Source organism: Triplophysa dalaica, chromosome 25, assembly GCF_015846415.1.
Source record: "Triplophysa dalaica isolate WHDGS20190420 chromosome 25, ASM1584641v1, whole genome shotgun sequence".
Taxonomy (NCBI): domain Eukaryota; kingdom Metazoa; phylum Chordata; class Actinopteri; order Cypriniformes; family Nemacheilidae; genus Triplophysa; species Triplophysa dalaica.
In genome coordinates, this window is record NC_079566.1 from 7,278,761 (window position 1) to 7,294,919 (window position 16,159).

At 38.4% G+C, this 16,159-nt stretch overlaps 3 protein-coding genes across 5 annotated transcripts; all 3 read left to right on the forward strand.

Annotated features, from left to right (window-relative positions):
- Positions 1-7,859, forward strand: eloa (elongin A). The gene is made up of 13 exons (XM_056740844.1): positions 1-90; positions 611-800; positions 2,474-2,530; positions 2,625-2,740; positions 2,865-3,379; positions 3,584-3,858; positions 4,764-4,875; positions 5,055-5,207; positions 5,416-5,513; positions 5,970-6,150; positions 6,557-6,686; positions 6,871-7,019; positions 7,270-7,859. Exons 2-13 carry the CDS (start codon positions 729-731, stop codon positions 7,329-7,331), a joined length of 1,920 nt encoding a protein of 639 aa, XP_056596822.1. The 5' UTR covers positions 1-90; positions 611-728; the 3' UTR covers positions 7,332-7,859.
- Positions 7,860-8,108: 249 nt separating this feature from the next.
- pithd1 (PITH (C-terminal proteasome-interacting domain of thioredoxin-like) domain containing 1) lies at positions 8,109-10,669 on the forward strand. The gene is made up of 6 exons (XM_056740848.1): positions 8,109-9,153; positions 9,319-9,362; positions 9,490-9,567; positions 9,683-9,787; positions 9,913-10,021; positions 10,395-10,669. Exons 1-6 carry the CDS (start codon positions 8,959-8,961, stop codon positions 10,494-10,496), a joined length of 633 nt encoding a protein of 210 aa, XP_056596826.1. The 5' UTR covers positions 8,109-8,958; the 3' UTR covers positions 10,497-10,669.
- Positions 10,670-10,967: 298 nt separating this feature from the next.
- Positions 10,968-16,014, forward strand: lypla2 (lysophospholipase 2). 3 transcript variants are annotated; one of them, XM_056740846.1, is made up of 11 exons: positions 10,990-11,024; positions 12,176-12,204; positions 12,323-12,415; positions 12,786-12,817; positions 12,907-12,972; positions 13,098-13,145; positions 13,296-13,366; positions 13,627-13,700; positions 13,826-13,927; positions 14,007-14,183; positions 14,264-16,014. In XM_056740846.1, exons 3-11 carry the CDS (start codon positions 12,338-12,340, stop codon positions 14,312-14,314), a joined length of 699 nt encoding a protein of 232 aa, XP_056596824.1. In that variant the 5' UTR covers positions 10,990-11,024; positions 12,176-12,204; positions 12,323-12,337; the 3' UTR covers positions 14,315-16,014. The 3 variants fall into 3 exon arrangements, with proteins under 3 accessions (XP_056596823.1, XP_056596824.1, XP_056596825.1); XM_056740845.1 differs by lacking the exon at positions 12,176-12,204 and having other exon boundaries at positions 10,968-11,024; XM_056740847.1 differs by lacking the exon at positions 10,990-11,024 and having other exon boundaries at positions 11,045-12,204.
- The last annotated feature ends 145 nt before the right edge of the window (positions 16,015-16,159 follow it).

Here is a 16,159-nt window from a genome sequence, read left to right on the forward strand (position 1 = left end):
CTCCTCTGTTTGTGTTAGGAGTTGCTATGGAGACGGCCTGATCTTTCTGTTTTAAAAGAAAAGTCTCTTATCAGCTTGTACATGCAAAAGGTAAGAGTCCCCCTTTTTCAGTATCCATAGATAGATAGATAGATAGATAGATAGATAGATAGATAGATAGATAGATAGATAGATAGATAGATAGATAGATAGAGAGATAGATAGATGAATGGATAGATATAGATACACATATGAACTGAATTCTCCATGGCTTTTGTCTGAAATGATAAGTAATGTATTAGGCTGCGTTCACACTGCAAACCTTAGAGCTTAATTCAGATTGAGTTTTTTTCGATAAGCGATTGCAATATTTTCTGAAGTTCATTTTTGGCAAAGAGGCAAGCCAAGGACTGGGTGACGTCATCATACGGGCGTGTTTGTTTTGATCAAGAAGGAGAAGGTTTCATATCCAAATACAAAACACTGCTATTTTGACAACATTGTTAATATTGTTTATGTTGTTATTAAAATAAAAAAATGTCTTAAAAAAAAACTTTTTGGGGCTTCTCGTCAAACATTTCGACAATAAAACATTGCAATATAATGAACAAACTATGCATTTCCATGACAGCTTGATGATGACTTTCTTCCGGAATCTCCATTTGGGGTGACGGAAGTTGGAAGCGACAACCACAGGCCCCCACTGCTACTGAGAAGTAGCTTCCGGGCAACATGTACCAGCTGTAAACATGGCGGAGGAGGTATTGGAAGCAGTCGAGAAGTTGCAGTTACGGCTCACCGAAAACCAAGAGCCTCGCAAGGTAAAAACATTTCGGGAGGGACGATGAGATCATTTATATTCGTAAAATCGTACGTCGATTGTTCCGCACCTTTTGCGACTATGTTGTAACATTACGCACTTCAACAAGCGTCTGTCTTACGGATCACGAAACATTGCCACCGAGAAAGCCTACGTATAACAATTACTGTAGCAGCATAACGTCAAATTGTGGCTTGTTGTGACAAGTACGTCTGCCTTGGTTTAGCCCCGGACCGCTTTTCCTGAAAATGCCTCGATCTAGCGGAGCTTCGACAGTACAAACTCTGTATCGAGCTACTTTCCTCGAACCTTATGTTCACTTATCAGAAATGACAACCACAGCTATTTAATATGATGCCTCTCAGAAGACAGGCCTTGAGTAACGCGGCAGAGTACTTGTAAAACACGGATGGTTAATTTACAAGAGCAGGGAGATGAAGGAAACCACATCTCCTTTATATTACGCTTGTATCTCCCAATTTATTCTAACACGGACAGTATTATTTTGCTTGGTCGAATGCTCGTTTGAAAATGCTGTCTAGATAGGGAGCTTGCTGGCATTTGAGATACAGCCAAACTCTCGGGTCGAAGCAACCCCCTTTTCCTCTCTAGGCCACGACGACATTTACACATTAAAGATTTGGTTAAATAGTAAGTCTTTCATACTGTAAAATTACTGTACTCACTACTATGTACATTCTGCTTGGCACTATTTCTGTCTATACAGTGACAAATATCTTCCAAAAATACCATGTGCTATTTTAATACAATAGCTTTCTGGACGAATCTCTGTATATATCACTACTTTGGTATCACTTTACATTGTGGCTTGTAAAAACATGGTTCATGAATATTATAATATTACAGTGCCATGGTGTATATATCAGAAGCATCTGATATAATCACTGCCAGAATATTCACAATATTTGTGAGATCTGGTTTTAGATAAAGTGATAGTTCACCCGAAAATGAATATTCTTTCATCATTTACTACTACCCCTCTTGTCATTTCAAACCTGTATGACTTTCTTTCTTCTGCACACCACAAAATAAGATATTTTGAAAAATGTTGATGACCTAACAATGCAGTACCCATTGACTTAAAGAATGTGAAGCTGATGTCAAGCCCTATGTTGCAGTGACGCCGCCTCTGGGAGGATACTCCACTGCTATTGTTGTTTTGATATGTACCGTTACCTGTTTTGTTGGATATATGGAGAAATCAAAAGTGAAAGAACCATGGACTTTTACTGAATGACTCTGTGTAATGCTATTGCAGTTTTAAACTCAGAAAGACCGACCCACCATAGTTATATTTCCTAATCAAACAAGAAAAACAAAACACTGCAATGAGCGTACTAGCAGCCGTCTCTCCATTTAATGGGGCGTGACGTCGATTAACAAGCTCTATAGAAGTGAATAGGTACTGCGGTTGTTTGGCTTCCAACTTTCTTCAAAATTTCTTCTCATGTGTTCTGCAGAATACAGAAAGTCGTACAGGTTTGAAATGATTAGTGGGTGAGTGAATGATGACAGAATTTTCTCTTTTTTTGGTAAATGCATGTCTATATATTTTTCATCTTCACTGATGTTTTTGTTGTTCTTCCTGTAAACAATGAAACCTTGTGAAAAGTGCTATATAAATAAAACCGAATTGAATCTTGTTTTGTCTAGCTGCTGAAAACTCTCAAAAGACTGGCAGAACTGCCCATAACAGTGGAAATCCTGGTGGTAAGATATTTCTCGGTTTGATCTAAAGTCTATTATAAAAGTACACGTAGATCCCCAGTGCTTAATCCAGTCAATGTCTCGCTGATTCACACAGGAAACTGGTGTTGGGAAGACTGTGAATTCTCTTCGCAAACATGATGTTGCCGGGGACGCTGCCAAGAACCTTGTGGCCAAATGGAAGAAGTTGGTTCCAGAGAAGTCTACAGACAGGTAAGTCACATTCTAATATGGGACAGTTATTCACTAATAACAAACATCTGCTTCAATCACAGATCAATTGGGGTGTTGTCTTCCAAGATTTGAGTTTCTGAATGTTTCATGTTTATCACAAAAGGCCAAGTGTAAATGAGGGGCGTTCTCACTCACGCATTAATGAGGCTGGAGGGCACAAGCGAGTAAGGGAACGGTCTCCAGAGGAGAGGTCTCCAGACGAGCGATCTCCAGAGGAGCGGTCTCCAGAGGTGCGGTCTCCAGCAGAGCCACCACTTATCGCAGAGGACCAGGAGATTGAATACCAACATGGCTACTCACCTTCACCCCCACAACACTATAGCTCACCGTACGCACATGCAAGGGAGTCAGACGAATATGAAAGCCCCCAAGAGGAGGAGCCTAAACCCAGTCCCCCACGAAATGAAGTCAGGCGCAGTAAACCACACAGAGAGTCAGTCAGGGAGCAAAGTTCTCAAGATATTCGGGAACAGGAGAGACGGAGGAATCGAGACGGCAACGAGAGGAAGGCTCACAAAGCTGACAGAGAACAACAGGGTGGGACGAGTCACAAATCTAAACATGTTCGACATTTAACATCACATGAGGGCAGGAGAGAAAAGAAAGGGTCAAGTGATGGTAAGAATAACTTTTGTTAGTTGTTGTTGGGGTTGTGGTGACATTAGTATATTTGTAAGCAGAATTAGGAAGAATTTGTGCATTTTCTTGAATAATCTTACTGCCATGTTCCCACCTGAAATTGTGTAGATTTTACTAAGTTTTGAAATTGATAAATACCTCTGGATTCTCTTCCCTCACTCATCGGTGTCTTACCCTATTAAGGAAAATCGAGAGAGAGGAGGGAAGTTCCAGTGCAAGTGGATGAGGATGAGGAGCAGTTTGAAGTACCCACCATGTCTTTCGAATCCTTCCTCACATACGATGCTCCGGCCCCGAGTAAAAAAAAGAAAAAGCAGCCCTCGCGACCAGCTCAGCCTTCGCCCCCTGCTCCTTCGGTATCCTCTAAGTCCAGCAAGGCCAACGGGACCAGCAGTAAACGCTCGGAGCCATCCTCTTCCTCACTAACCATGGCCACTATTCCAGACAAACGTAAAAAGGTGCTTTTGCTGACGCTTTTCTGACGGTTATGGACAAAACCGTGGGAAAAGTTCACTTAAAATTTTTAATTCTGTCTTTATTTACAAATCTGTAAACATTTCTTTGTTCTGATGAACATAAAAGAAGATATTTTAAAGAATGTTGGAAAGCAAAAAGATCTAAAGAACTTTTGACTACCATTGTAATTTTCCTACTATGGTTGTCAATAGTGGCCAAGATCTGTTTGGTTGCAAGTAGGGGTGTGACCGTGGGAGTATTTCTACCACCGCGGTGGTAATAGACAAATCAATAGCTGTGGTGCCGTGGTTGGGATACATATATATATATATTATTTATAGAAATTGTATTTATATTATTATATTTGCGTGTAGCCACAACATTACGAGTGGAAGAGAAATATGGACCTTATTGAAATACTTGAATTATTTAAATAGTTATATACTTGAAATTGAAATATGATATCTGAAATAAATGAGGATGCAACATCAGTCCATGTTTAATGCGCAAATCCATCAGAGAAACGGCACAGTACAGCATATAAAACTTTGAAATAAACATCAGTAAATAATGAAAACTTAAATGATATAAGAAGTTAAATATTAAATTAATTAAAGCTCTTGTTGCTGCCTCACCGCCTTAGTTACAGACATTCTTGCAAATATCTTTCTTTGTGTTCATCGAAACAAATTCACATTTATGCAGATTTGTAACAATTAGAGAGTGAGTAAATGATGACAGAAATTTTATTTTTGGGTGAACTGTTCCTTTAAATGCAGTTCAAAACCTGTTTCTCCATATTTGTGTAATTTCAGCCAATTAGATTAGTGCTTCCATGTCAAAAACTCAATTTACCAGTTTTGATGGTTAGATAGTAGAGGGTTTCTAATGTTCCCTTTTTCTCTAGGTCGTGGATGTGGTGCCCACACTGCCTGATATTCCTTTGCCAGCCATCCAGCCAAACTACAGACCCCTACCCTCTATTGATTTAACGCCATTGTCCCCTCCAAGACGCAAAGGTATTTATTCTGTTATTGTTGCCTAAAATGTAGATTTTTTTTATAACAAAATGTATTGAATGTAGAATGTATTTTTTGACAAACCTAATTGAAGTGGTATCTGCCAAATGTGTACATTTAGAAGAATCTAAATGGATGCGAATTGAAATATGGACACTAATTATGCTCTTCTCCCTCAGTCCCAGTGTCTTACGATGAAGAAGATGCTGGCTACACAGGCCGAAGGCTTAATTCAAAAATGGTGGTGTACTCGGGATCCAAAACTGCTTACTTACCAAAAATGATGTCTTTGTATGATCAGTGCATTAGAGTCCTACAGAACAACATTGACTGTAAGGTTTCTGCCATCTAAAATATCTCTATTATGTACATATATCATCATCTTTACAGAAAATTACTGGTCAAGTTATTGTTTACGATTCCATCCTTTTTACTATTAGCACTGTCATAAAATGGTGCTGATCAAATAATATCCGGTATAATCGGGTCCCGACTGAATTAGGTTATGAATTAGGTTTTTGTTAATCATATTCAATCCAGCAATCGATGAAGTGGGCGGAGTGCCATATGAGATTCTGGAACCGGTTCTGGAGAGATGTACACCTGAGCAGCTATATCGGATTGAGCAGTGTAATCAGGTATGTGTTTTAATACACGTACGTGTCTGTAGTGCAAGGCACAAATATGTTGCCATTATCTGCTTGGGGTCTATTTTCAACACGATCTGTTGTAAAAATGTACACATTGTGCCAAAGATGTAAAAAATAGCCTACTTTATGTACTATATGCTATACTAGACGTTTGCGATATAATTCACAAGTTCCATCTCAAATGGTCAATCCCTTGGAAAAATATTAAGTTAAATTATGACCCCAGTGAAACATAATGAAGTAATGTTCGTACAATGTTTAAAACGTTGCCTCCCACATTATTTTGTCAACTGTTTTGCAAGAATTTTATATTGTGTTTTATATTTATGTTTTGTCAGAAAAGTATGTATATCCCAAAGTCCAAGCTGCAAGGTTTTACAATTAGAAAATACATTAGGCTGGTGTAGATAAATCTTTTCTTACACATACTATATGCATGCTCAGTATTTTACAGAGGATTCAGATGATCTGTGGAAGAAACACTGCAAACGGGATTTTAAACATGATGCTCCTCAAGAGTATGAATCCTGGAGAGAGATGTATCTCCGTCTCCACGAGGAACGCGAAGAACGTCTGCGCAAGCTCACAATGAACATCAGCTCTGCCCATGCAAACAAACCCAAAGGTACACACATGCAGACATTTTACTTAAAGGGATAGTTCAACCAAAAATAAAGTGCATGTTATAAAAAGTATATACAGTGGAAGTCAAAGGGGACAAATGGTGTTTGGTTACCAGTGTTCTTGAAAACTTCTTGTGTTTTGTGCAGAAGAAATAGTCATATTGGTTTGGAATGACATGAGGGTAAATAAATGATGCAATAATTTTTATTTTGGGGTGAAATATTGCTTTAATCTATTACGATGCCTTACATTACATTTCATACATAGAATTTGAACATATTGCAATTTAAACATTACATTTCTTAATCTCTACAACATACTTGCTAAAATGTATTCACAGTTAACCGACTGTGGTTTTGGTGAATATTTCTCATTATTTCAAATCTATTTATAATGTATTATGACAGGTCGGCAGCTTAAAATGGCATTTGTCAACTCTGTTGCTAAGCCTCCTCGCGATGTCATCCGTAGACAAGTGAGGTCTGGCATTAAAAATGATTCTACCAGCTTGAGCACTGCTTCCACCTCCACCACCAAGTGAGTGAACGCTGTATTAGTCTCATTTAAATTACACATTTTTACTATAAAGAAACCCTGGACTTCATCAACAATTTACTTTCAGTAGTTTTTTACGTGAACAGTAATTTACTTGAGGGTCCACTAAAGAGAGATTAACATGGTTCAAACATTGTGGTAATTATTTATCACACCTTATACGCAGGATCAGACCCGCATCAAGCTACAGCTTTCAGAGTAATTCGACTGATGGTGGGCAGTCTTCTCAAAGCAGTCCTCCTGAGACATCGTCTCGCTCATCTGCTCCGAACACCGTTGGTGGCCACAGTGCCAGAGACAAACCACAGGTCAAAAGTAAGTCAAGGCTGTATTATTGCTTAATTTGTTAAACATCTTTTGCAAATATCTTTTATCCACAGCTTTCTGTACTTTCAGGGGTAGCCCCTTGAATGCAGTGATTTATTCATTGTATGGAAATGTATTGCATATTTGGCAGAGGTGCTCATAAAATAGCAAACCTGTCCAATATTTGCCCATACATGGAGCTAGATTTCATGGGACTGCTTGCGTTTCAACAGATTTAAAGTTTTGTTTTGTTTTCCAGAAATTGCCCCAATGATGGCTAAGACCATCAAAGCATTCAAGAACAGATTCTCACGGCGGTAAAGGGATAACAGTGACTGTGATTTTATGTTTGAGAGAGATACTGGGAGAGGAAACTTATTTTGCTGTAATGCTTCATAGGAACTGTGCAATGACCTCTTATCTCTTATGTTTTTATGCTTTTAATATTACCAGGAAGCAATCATGAAAGATCTACATCAGCAATCACCCACACCTAATTATGTCCATCATGTGGTCATTTACATTATTCTCAGATGAACAAACACAGCAAACTTGTGGTACACTACAGATTACTATGAGACTTCAGAACCCAGAATCATTGTTTATTTAATTGCTTCCTTTTAACAACTGCATTGTCATGTGACTTGAATATATGATCATACTGTGTAGAGAGAGAATGAGATGTAAAAAGTTCAAGGACCGCACCCTTTCACACCATCATATATTTATTTTAAATATTTGACCTGGCAGCCCTGGACCTTGCTTTGAATGAAAGACCATGAAGTCATTTTAATAGATTTTATGAAGTGTTCAATGGACATTTTTAATAAAATCCACGTGTTGCTCTCACCGTTTTCTCATTTGTTAACGAATATATACGCATTTACAATGATATGAACACATATTTAGCTTTTTTATGTATTAGTAAATGTATTTAATATTTTTACATTTATGCAATTGGCAGACGCTTTTACCCAAAGAGACTTACATTGCATTATCCTAAACATTTGTTTCTAAGTATGTGCAATCCCCTGGGATCGAACCCACGACCATGCTCTTACCATTTAGCCACAGGAAAGCTTTATACTTTTACTTTGTAATTACGTTATACGCAAAATGCGCCTGCGTCAGAGGCAGCGTAACGGAATTCTGTTTGAAATCTAAACAAAGGCCAACTTTGCGATTACTAATCGAATATTTTAAAACGAGAATATTAATTTATTAACAGAAATACAATCAAAAGTTGAAAAAGAGAAACCTGCCGTTTTCTTGTCCGACATTTTATTTTTTAACTCGACCAATCACAATCCCCTCGTGAGTACACGCATATAATTGTGGGACATTGAAGACAGCGAAGGATACATCTAAGCTGCCTTCAAAAATCTCAGGAGACAGGAAGTAAAGCAAACATTAGATTGGGACGTGACTTGATGGCTCGATACCTTGAAATGCTGCATCCTTAAGCAGCTGTTTAGAGCTTTCGGACGGCAGAGTCAATTTTACTTGGGTCGCGTTTCATAATCGTAATTATAAAACGGTCAATTCTGGTCATTAATTCTGCTTGAGCAGACAAGCCGTTTTAAAATCCCAAATTAATACGGCTGGCCGCATAACACATCTTAAATATCACTTTTATTTTATGAATCATTGATACGCATAGCAAATAAGCGTTTTTATAAAAGCATAACCCGCTCGAAGCAGTGGGTTACTGCTTTAATAATCACGTGCCAAAACGTCACAATTAGGCGACCCTGAACGCTGTTGCTCATTGGTTCTTTATTTTTCATCTTGGTGCACTTTGCCTTTTCTACCACCACCTGTGTCACTGTACGAGGGGTTTACATTACAGCTAGTCATATGTGACCGAGCCTACTTGAGCAGTCGTCATAACTTCTTTAAAAAGAGTTATTTGCATTCGCGAGCGTTTTGGTAAGTTCAAGTTCACGCTATGTCTGGACACGGCCACGGCGGTGGACACGGTCACGGCTGTTGCGAATGCGAGCATGAGCCAGCTGAACGAGGAGTGGAATATGAGCTATACAAACGTATTGATATAGAGAAGCTTCAATGCTTGAATGAAAGCCGAGACGGAGATGGTAAACTGGTGTTCAAGCCTTGGGATCAACGCACTGACAGGGAGAAGGTACCAAGCAACTTGCCAGTTATGCATGAGTTTTATTTTTGGCATGATTATTTTGTTTTAGCTGAAATGGAGCTGTTAAAATATAATGAAGGCAGTGCATGCTAAAACAATAAGGTTTAAGCTTGCCCTTTCTGGGTTTTATTGTATGATTCCATGTTTTTGCAGTTTGTTGAAAGTGATGCTGATGAGGAACTTCTATTCAACATACCGTAAGAAAGCTACGCTTTTTCTCATGAAAGATTTATTGCATTTGTATAGCAAACATAAGAGATCCTCTTGTGCAGAATTCTGTTTATATAACATTTTTCTATAAAAATGCATTGGTTATGTCTGCAGGTTTACAGGTAGCGTGAAGCTGAAAGGAATCATAATAGCTGGAGAAGATGATGAGTCACACCCAGCTGAAATCAAACTGTGAGTTTAAGGATAAAAAGGTTAAAAAGGCCATCTTGCGGAGACATGTAGTACTTTCTATTTACACACACAAAGAGAATGAGTTTATTGATGTTTCTTGGTGCTTTTTGATCAGGTACAAGAACATACCACAGATGTCGTTTGATGACACAGGCAAAGAACCAGAACAAGCGTTTCGCCTAAACAAGGATCCACTGGCTGAACTTGAGTATCCGACTAAGTAAGCAATTTGGTTGGGCTGTAAGAAGTAGATTAAATTCATCACCTTTAGCATACAGTATTTGTTGGTGAGCACATTCAAACCTTCACTGACCATCGACTCTCTACCCCCAACATTTTGCATAGAATTGCCAGATTCTCCAATGTCCAGCACTTATCTATTCACATATCTCGGAACTTTGGGGCTGAAACCACTCGTGTGTATTACATTGGGCTACGGGGAGAATACACAGAGGTCAGTACTAGCTTTTCTCATTCGTTGTGAATGAATAAGCATATTCGGCACTGGCAGTATCAAAATAGTAGTACTAGGCTGGCAGTAATTATAATAATCTTTATTGCATTAGGAGAATTAAACTCGCAAGTAAACCACACCAATTGAAAATAATCTTTCCTTTCTTATTTGTACCATTCCTACCTGGTGCTAGAAACACTATATGCAGATTCTTAGCATTTTTGCATTTGACTGCAGTCTACTGTGTACTAACTATAGTATGTCTATTTGTGTGGAAAGCTTCACTTTGGATTGGAAACAATGAGTAAAAGACTAATGCATATAAACATTTTCCCATTTCCTTTTATTAATATTTTGGTTTTATTCATTGTAGGCTTACAGGCATGAAGTTACAATCTGTAACTATGAAGCAGCAGCAAACCCAGCAGATCACAAAGTGGAATCAATCACACCTCAGACACAGTTCATATCATGACAAATAAAGAAAAGAGAATCTAATGCTTTGTCTATTAAACAGTAAAGTGTGCATGACTTTTGATAACAGTCTTATAGGCTGAATATTTCATGATGTGTTAAAAAGGGCTTGTTTAGGACGGTTTGTTCATCTGCACTAATGCTAATGTGCCAATAAACACTTTTACACACGCATTTATTCATGCCTATGTGAAAATTTGCACTCGGATCCGATCTTGAACATGCAAACGAAAGTCCATATGATGATCTAACAGTGCCATCAAGTGGATATTTAAATGTATTGCTGCTTCATACATTTGCATTGATTGAAGTGCAAGCAAATATGCACCTGTTGTAACATTCATGACTTACAGACGTACAAAATAACGTTTTCAAAACCTACAGATAAAACGTAACTATATTCAGTCCATGATGATTATCATGTCGATCTTTTGCGTACGCGGTTGAACGAGATGACGTCACAGCGCCAGTCTCCGCCCTTCTCCGGCACAAGGAGCGGAAGTTCCGTTTTGACCTGGGATAGCAAGCGGTGAGTCGATACATTTGTTGCATTGGGCCTCTTTATTTAAACTGTTTTTTTACTGTCTGAACCCCAAAAATGTAGTCTACCTTTGACCTCGGCTTTATTGCTCGTTGTAAAGGCGAAATCTTGTCGTTTTTCAGCGTAGTAGTGGCATTAATTGAGGATACAGATAGCTCCATCTATAAGGCTGTGTGTTCATTGTGAGAATAATGTAGGCGAAAAAGGAGTTAGCCATACTTAACCGCGATAATGTCTATCAAGTATTTATGAAACCTGTCGGTTTTGTTTATACATTTATCATTGCCTGTTGTCAGCCGGGTTGTAAAATATGTGCTAAGCTTCTCCCCATTCTCTATTGCTTTCTATGCCAGGCCCTTTCCTCCTCTTATTTTTGATGATCAAATGATGGTTGTAGTCATGTACGTGTGTCGAATCTCTTGTCTGTAAAGGATTATTCCACTGCCGCATTTTAACTGATCAATACACTTGTTTGTTAATGTACATCAGTAAGTCATATGGGTGGAGAAATCTATCATGCGGATTGATTGAAAGAAAAAGTAATTTCATGTTTTATGTGTGACGTGAACACCGAATTAGGTTTATCCTTTCTGAATGAATTCAATACAAGAATTGGACAACACGAAGTGTTCAGTACTAAAGTCCAGCAAAACACAGTGACCCATTAAAGTGAGACAGGCCTGTGAAATTCTTTAAAACACTCAGGGCTAACACTTGTCATATGGCCACTCAAAGAGGAAAGAAACCAATTAATTGCAGGGTTTTTCTCCTGCAGATGTCAAGATTAAATTTCTCAGAACTGTCATGTGGTTTCTTAAAAACAGAGACCCATGGCTTTCACTTAAGCTAGATTAGAAACAGTTTTCTTGGAAATTGGTGTGGACAAGTACAAACTTGTGATCGACACATCTACCAACAGCAAGAATTTATGAACAACTTCGTATGATAAACATATCCATCGGTGCTTATCTATATGCTAAGCCCCTATTATTATACACTATTTATAACTATATTCATCACATATAGATTCCCTACAGGTGTTATAATACACTTATCTAGATAGGCATGTATTGCTTTGCTAGCTGAAGTAAATTTAACGTCAATGGTAATTAAACCAACTTTTGTTAATCATTCTGCAGCCTGCTGACACTTTCTTTCCCCATCACTGGTTCGTATCTTCAATAACCATTAATCCAATACTTTTGGCCTGAGGTTCTGTAATATGTCACTTTATTTCACATCAATGTGTTTTACAGATTTTTCAAATCTTTATATCTGTTTTAAAGCACTACTCACATTGTATGTGCGGCAACAACATGTCTGTACCGCTGCTCGCAGAAGCCGTGACTTTGCCCGGGACAGAGAAGGAGACAGCTGTGGTGAGAGTCAAATTATTTATCAAACCAAATTCAATGCGGTTCAGCGTGATCAGCAGATGAACATAATTTTCCCAATAGCGTTACCTCTGCCACTTGTTTCTCGGTGTAGTAAAAGTCTGACAGTATTCTTAATACTGTGCTGCTTAGTTTAGTTTTAGGAACTGTTTTAAGGAGTAGATGCTCAGTAAGCACTGTGTTTGAGATGCCACCTTCCTACAAATATATCAAAAGTTGACATCAAAAACAAACTGACCCATTTCCTGAACCAAGCAATCATTTTTAGCTCTATTCATTTTGTACAAAGGAAATCAAGCCCCTTGTGGGATTTGCAGATGAATTAATCTCTTTTGATGTTTTGTTAAAATTGCAGGTGATCTTCCTTCATGGTTTGGGTGACACAGGGTAAGCTCTGTTTATTGCCTGTTTGGTGGGGGATCTTGTTTTGTCCAATAACCTGTTGTGTAAATACCCCTGTTATGTTATTTATACAGACATGGCTGGGCCGATGGCATGACGGCTATTCGGCTGCCGTATGTCAAATACATCTGCCCACATGCGTAAGTGACAGTTAGTAAATTACAGTGTGTAAAAAATATCAACCTATTTTGTGTTATGGAAGTAATTGAATTTTTGGGATGGTGCAGTTTATCACAGATCAGCCTTTTGTACTTTCTGTCTTTAGACCGCGAATCCCTGTGACACTCAATATGAAGATGACCATGCCTTCATGGTAAATTGCTCCCCCCTCTTTTTAACTTTCCTGCCTTGGTGCGTGATGTCATAATGCTTTTCCCCAGTGATCATAGACTGGCCCCCACTGTATCTCTAACCTGGGCCACTTTAATTCTATATAACGTGTGTGTTTATTAATTCGTTTCAGGTTTGATCTGATGGGTTTGAGCCCAGAAGCCCCAGAGGATGAAGCAGGGATTAAGAAAGCAGCAGAGAATAGTAGGCATTATTTGTTTTTGTTTTTGGTCAACATTATAGCAGTTTCCTGGATGCCTTGAATAAATGAAAGACTCCCTGAAACCCTTTTGCCAAAAATGAAACTGTCTAGTTAAAATGTTGGCTTGATGTATGTCAGCAAATCTGAAACAACCTAAAAACAACATCAAACTAACAAGAGAAACATACTGTATCTCTGTAACAGTATACAGTTCTAAACTGAAATCTGATTACGCCCACATGCTGTTCACTCTCTCCAACAGTAAAGGCCATTATTGATCACGAGGTAAAGAATGGGATACCACCCAATCGTATTATTCTCGGTGGCTTCTCTCAGGTAAGCGATACTTCAAACGTTTGTACTATTATTCCAAACGCTGACATTGCAGTTCCTTGTTTTAAATTCCTTGATTTTTGTTGTACATTGTGTAAAATGGTGTGTGACTGTTGTGTGATCTTCAGGGTGGAGCTCTCTCTCTCTACACTGCTCTGACCAGTCAGCAGAAATTAGCGGGAGTTGTTGCACTTAGCTGTTGGCTTCCACTTCACAAGTCCTTCCCACAGGTACAAGGAAGTATGAAATTGTGTGAAAACGTGGAGAGTGACACAGGCTCAAAATGAATATGTTCTGTTGATTCGTTAGGCTGCTAGTGGAAGTGGAAACAAGGAGACTCCAATTCTGCAATGTCATGGGGATATGGATCCCATGATCCCAGCGCAGTTTGGAGCCTTGACGGCAGAGAAGCTTAAGACCATTATTTCTCCAGGGAATGTCACATTCCGCACCTACCCAAATCTCATGCATAGCTCCTGCCCTCAGGTGAGTTTTGTGTAGATGTGGATGGTTTGCTCATGCTGTTTCAATAGCTAACACAAAATCCTCTCTGATCAACTTTACAGGAGATGTCTGCTGTGAAGGAATTCATTGAAAAGCAGTTGCCCCGAATCTGACCTCATTGTAACTCACTGTGACACTGACCTCTCACCTGCCATTTTCACACAGGAAACAGCCATGATCCCCTACTACACAAATCCACGCACGCACACACATACATGCATGAACATTCAGTTGTATATACTGTGAACATGCATACAATATCATCTCACACCTTTATTTGTAATTTCATACATCAATGGACATTCAAATCTTAAGTGTTATTATTATACCTGACACATTGTACATCTAACATGCATACATACAGTACAACAATAATTCACTCTTTGGGTCTTTCTTTTTAAGGAGACTTACTTTCATTTTACATTCCCGTGATAATTAAACGTTAAAACCTTTGCCAGCCTCTCTCCCTCCCTTATCTGCCTCTCACGTTATAACAATGCAAGTAAAAGTATCATTTTGCTAGACAGCTCTGCAACACCGAAGTCTTGGAGTTCAGATGCTGAAAGTCTATGCAGAAAGTTATTCAGAGGCTGGTGCCGTCTGGAGTGACTTGCATTGCGATGCTTTGCATGCGAATCCCACGATGCATGCATGCGATGTGGGTTCATTGAGATGCTGCAACTCCTTGTGCTGAACTATTTGACTATAAATCTAGGCAAGCAAAAAGGTTTAAATAAACAAAAAATAATCAACAAATCATGTCTTTCCATATGTTTTTCCCTAAACAATTCGACATTTTATATAATTAGATTTAGCAGTGGTTGGAATTGCTGGTTTAAGTGCCATACTTATTAAATCTGCAAAGGCTATTGGTTTTGAGTCTTGCAAGATCATGGTTTTATAATGCAATATAAGTGCTTATGTGTTATTAAAAATGAAACTCGATTGCTCATAATGCTCATGACTAGATTTTGTTATATTGTATAAATAAAACCTCAAGTGCTTGATATTACTTGCATCACTCCAGACGGTACCCATGATGTTTCAAATAGCCTTCCCAATCCCCCCAGTCCTTTTCATGCCACGGCACCCACCTCACCAAACACATTCAGGTGTTCTGAGGTCTCAGTTCGCATATGTATATACATTTCAGGTTTCGTATTCTAATGTTAAAGTATTGTTTACTGACATGACCTATTAAAGGGTGAATAGTAACAGTCATGCAGCAGATAAAGAGAAAATGTTCCGACCTTTATTAACTAATATTGAAAGATGAATTTGCATACATGGATACTGTAGTAATTTCTCTCACTTTGGAAATATTGGGTTGTGTGATATATAAACCAGTTAATTGTTTCCGAAATAGTGAATGTTACTTTTTATCAAAACAGACGCTGTTTGATACATTTCGGTGTTATTTTATTGTACATCTTTCTCCTAATGAGTCTGTTTGATCTCAGTATTTCCACCTGCTATGATCTCTTCTTTTATAGTTCGTTCTGACTACTTAGCACAATGTCTTAGCTTTGGACAGATTTCCTCAATGCCCCGTGGCTTGAATGTTTGTTATATGAATCATGGGCATGCCAGGCACAAGTCGCAGAAACTGGCAATAACAATTAACTTATCACTTTATTTTCACCCGAGTTGTATTTCGTTGTTTGTTTTTGTTGTATCGTTTGTGTTCATTTAAAAAAACGCGTGTTCTGTTGTCGTCTTTTTAGTTGGTAAAGTGCACTGAAGAGCAGTTGGTTCAACTTCTTCTGCAATTTTCCCGAAACAGCTGTATGTGAAATAAATAATGCGAATCACAGCGTGCCTTTTTGTAGTAATTTCAATGATAAATCAATGATAAACACATCACCATCCAATAGCACCACATCTCTCTTAATATCAAATTACACTGTTTTGTCAATTTTACATTTCTTAAAAATCAACTTACACAAAAAATACGAAAA